The sequence below is a fragment of the Acyrthosiphon pisum genome, chromosome A2, assembly GCF_005508785.2.
Source record: "Acyrthosiphon pisum isolate AL4f chromosome A2, pea_aphid_22Mar2018_4r6ur, whole genome shotgun sequence".
Lineage (NCBI taxonomy): Eukaryota > Metazoa > Arthropoda > Insecta > Hemiptera > Aphididae > Acyrthosiphon > Acyrthosiphon pisum.
The window spans coordinates 84876813-84881372 of NC_042495.1; the positions used below are offsets into that span (position 1 = coordinate 84876813).

Consider the following 4560-nt stretch of genomic DNA (forward strand, 5'->3'; position numbering starts at 1 on the left):
TCAATTGATTAATAATTTATTGTTATCTGCTCACCCTCATACGGTTCACGAGCCGCCACTGCCGCGACCCCCCGGAGATCCACGATACTCATGTGGGGGGGTCTGCAGCAGCCTTAGCACATAACATATGTCAGTAAGGGACATGAGTGCATTATTACAATATTGTTGGATCACTATTATTTTTTACATATATAAAATTATGAGATTCTACACCAAATAATTGTATTATTAATATTTATTAAGTAATCAGTTTTCCTTGTTCATATGAAATGTACACGCGTACAGCACTGTAGTCTTGGCAGTCTTATATTTACTGCCACTAAGTGCAGTTGATCGATTGTACTAAATTATAGTTTGATATTACATTTTTATAAAAAAATAATTGTAATAAAAATAATTATAAATGTGTTTGTTTTGTTATGTTTACTTATGTAATTTGTAAAGTAAAATAATTATTATAATTTTGGTTATGATAACATGAGATGTCCAATAACCAAATTGATATACATTATTATGAGTTATCATTATTTTGTATCCATAAAGAAGTACAAGTAGCTGTAACAAATTTCATTAGAATAAAATAAAATTTATATTTCTATTTATGCGCATAATATTGGTTTATTACTTGGTTTAAACTAGCCAAAAATAATCTATACATTTTCTTACTAGCGCACTCTTAATTGGACACTAAAACATTATTTCATTTCAAAAACTGGGTTTCTTGAACATTTAAAAGTATTTGTTCTATCATAAATAGTAATCAAATACATAAGAAAGATCATTCTTTATTTACAGGAATAATAATAAGCAAAATAAACTGATTAAAAAATAAACCATTGTAAAATTTGTACATTCCTTGCCTTGCTCAAAACCTTGAAAACACTAATAATTTATTTTAAATATAATTTACTTGGTAGGCGTCCACTGATCACTAGTTGGGTAAATGATTACTAAGCACACAGTAACAACAATAAGTATCAATGGTGTCCATTCATTATACATAAGATAACGGTCTAAAACATCAGCCAATGGTACAAATGGAATCAACAAAATAGTAGCTAATACCAGGCCAGCAATCACATCCTAGAATAAAAGTGGATAACAATTTTAAAACAAAACATTTTAATATTTATATATAAAATATATTAAGTCAATTTATTATATTTGAATGCAGATTTTCTTTGATCAGTATTATTATGAATTATAACTATGTCATTAGTTAACATATTTTGGTATTTATGTATTCGGACGGCAGGCTTCACACGACAATGACAATAGGTCCTAACACACCCCAAATTCTGAGTTTAATCTTACATGAGGCAGAGTATACTTTGTTTAATCGTAAGTACCCATTAAATAACAATTATAAACAACATATTACGACAGTTGATACTTATAAATAAAAATATCAACTTAGTATTCAGGAAGTATAGTAATTTAGTTTAATTTTTAAATATATATATGTAATTAGGCCACAATAAGAAGCATTTATAAATAATGAATAATAAAAGTGAATGCATTTTTTAAATTTAATTATAACAGTTTTAATATTTATATTATTCTACTCTTAAAATATGTTTTTCCTGGATATTATGATAGCTTTGATAACATAGTTAAAAGTTGAAACTACTAAAAAAAATGTATATCTTGGATAATTTGTGAATCAATATAAATATGAAAGACATACCTATCATTGAGAGTTCAATTTGAAATTAAATCATAATTGTCTCGACTTTTAAAAAATTCCAGATCTAATAAAATCTAGTTGCTTTTAAAGTTATTCATTCCATAGTATATTAGTTTCCCAAGTCATTTGTTCGGTAGAAAAAAAAAGTTGTTCTGGAGAAAGTAGTGCAAGAGGTAGTTAATACTTAATTTCTAACCTTTCATGAATGTATTCATTAATTATTGTTATTTTAAACATAAAAGATAAGCATTTATATAGCTGTTAAGAAATGTCATTGTTATAAAAATATTTTATCATAATATTAATTGTGCACATAATTATGTTATTTGTACATTCATATCAAATTTATTTCCTATGTATAATTTTGGATCCATCCACGGATATTTGTATTTTTACCGGTAATTAAATAACTCTAAATAACTATCAGTAAGGATATGAGTATCTGTAGATTTCAAACCGTTTTAATTCATATCATAATATATACCTATCATATAAAATACATAATATTATAATAGCCAATAGGTAATAAAAGACAATGCTAATAATATATTTTATATTAATATGTTCTCTTTGTGAATTACACCAAATAAATTCATTAAAAGTATACAGAGAGCCTTTGTAATGTAGGTATACAATAAAATGTAATTTACTTTCAGAATGATATGGTTTTTTTACTATTGGTTTTGATAAAAACAAATATATAACCTACATTGACTGTTTAGAATTAACACCAAATGGGATAACCTAACCATTGCAATGAGCCTTGAAAATCTTTGAACTAATTCCTTTGTGACTTGAACAATGATTGTTTATTTAACGTTAAAATTAGATTAGATAGGCATGTATTGTTTTTATTTTATATAAAACAAATAACTTACCAAAACTGTGTGCATGCCCAAATACAAACGACTAAGCGAAATTAACATGCACCATAGAAATACTACTATGATACCAATGCTGAAGTTGATCTAAAAAAGAAAAAAATATAATAAAATCAACAAATTTATAGTTTAAATAATTTATGAAACTAAGTACTTGATATCGATTCGAAATGAAATATAAAACAGAAAATGGTAATGCAATACTAATCATAGCATGGGTCGAAGGCATTCCATATTCAATAGACCATTTAGTTTGTAGTCTAATAACCGGAGGACATTCCGGTCTCGGCCACTGTACTATGTCTTTAATGGATTGACCTGAACAGAAATTAACACGAAAACCAACAATGTTGTTATAAATCTCATACAAGCATTAACAACAAATATTATTACCAATGTACATAATGGCTGCCCAGACGAGGACCATTTTCCTAGCAACGGCCGAGTCTATGTTCCATATCAGGAATGGTATGACGATGGCATATCCAATTTCGTCACCGAGGTATGTGCCGAACAAAAACAAGTAATACCAAAACTTGTTAGTGATGGTGTGATTGACGTCGTTTGACTTGCGCAGCGCATTGCCATTGCTGGTCTTGGACTCACCATTGTCCAGCGACGGAACGGTAACACCGTTGTCCGACGAGCTATACCGCACCACTCCAAAAGACCTTTGAAAACGGGCGACCAGTTCAGGGTCTTTAAAGTAGTCAACGCATTCCTTGACGGTATCCATGCCTAAGCCACCAATGTTTGCACACGCGGTCGGTCGTTGAATGTTCTCTGAGTTTTGAACACGATTATACAGTAGTATAGGTTGTAGGTCGTAGGGGCTTAAAAACGTCGACGGAAGGAAAAAAACTAAAGAGTCGAGAGCAACGATAGCGGACAAATTTACGTGGGTTCAAAGACTACAATAATAATATTATTAACCGACAGACTACGACACCTCCGACATCGCACACGCGACAGCGGCAGAACGCAAACTGGACGGTGTACATGCACTAGCAACAGTCATTCGAATAATTTATGTAAATCACATTCTTTGGTTTCGTAAATCAAATAATAATAATATTATATTATTCATCGGGCACGACAGTCTTCGACACCGATTCCACGAACGGCATACTGAACGCGGACGAGGCACACATCGAAACTACAAAGTAATAAACTCGAGTCTCGACCTACCTCTACCTGCCTATTCGTTTTTTTTTTTTTATTCAAACCGTTTGACGACGACGATGATGATAAAGTATTATATTAAATTCACGCAACGGCTGGCTGATGGACGGTGAATGGTATCGATGTAATATTTGATAAGTATTAAGTGATAACACCGTATCATCATAAAACTATAATAATCGTAGTTTATAGACCTTTAAACCATACTAGATTAATGTAATGTATTTTTATATTGCAATGTTAAATTATGTTTAATCTACGAACACCGGAACACGCAATGTCGGTTAAACATGATGTGACAAGAATCGGATTCGGTTCAAACATAATATTATAGTTAGAGTACCTATCTAAATTAAAGGATATCTTTTTGTCCGTCAGATGTATAGATACTATATGGATTATAGAATGCACACAGATTGCTGCTCGTACGGTTAGATCACTTCAGTATATTGTATTAAACATTTTCGATAAAGGTGGGAAAGTTAATGAAAATAAAAATTACTAAAATAAGTGCTTAAGCTTATTTAATCAATAAATTAATTATCAAGTAATTATTATTATAATATTGTTTGTCGTTTGCGCAAATTGCGCCGCTCCTCAGTTTGGACTTGGAGTGTATTATCAGCTCTGGACACTCTTATTGTTATCAATAATAAGCGGCCATTTTTTTGGAGGAAGCTAATATCAACATTATTTTGTGATAATATTGTTTGATATTTATTAGTTGTTTATTCTGTGTTATAACGGTCGACTTTTTAAGTTTGGAGTGTTTGGACACGGGATTTAAGTTTAAAACCAATTAATTTATCC

The 4560-nt window shown here is 30.4% G+C and overlaps 1 protein-coding gene across 1 annotated transcript in view; it reads right to left on the minus strand.

The window, feature by feature from the left end:
- Positions 1–3883, minus strand: part of LOC100166567 (sphingosine-1-phosphate phosphatase 2) — a 6999-nt gene extending 3116 nt beyond the window's left edge. Inside the window, exons 1-4 of the mRNA XM_001946695.3 lie at positions 2962–3883; positions 2723–2886; positions 2566–2655; positions 911–1083 (exon numbers count right to left, since the gene is read on the minus strand). Coding sequence (XP_001946730.1) covers positions 911–1083; positions 2566–2655; positions 2723–2886; positions 2962–3304 — 770 coding nt within the window. The 5' untranslated portion in view covers positions 3305–3883. The remainder of the gene's footprint in view (positions 1–910; positions 1084–2565; positions 2656–2722; positions 2887–2961) is intronic.
- Positions 3884–4560: the final 677 nt, after the last annotated feature.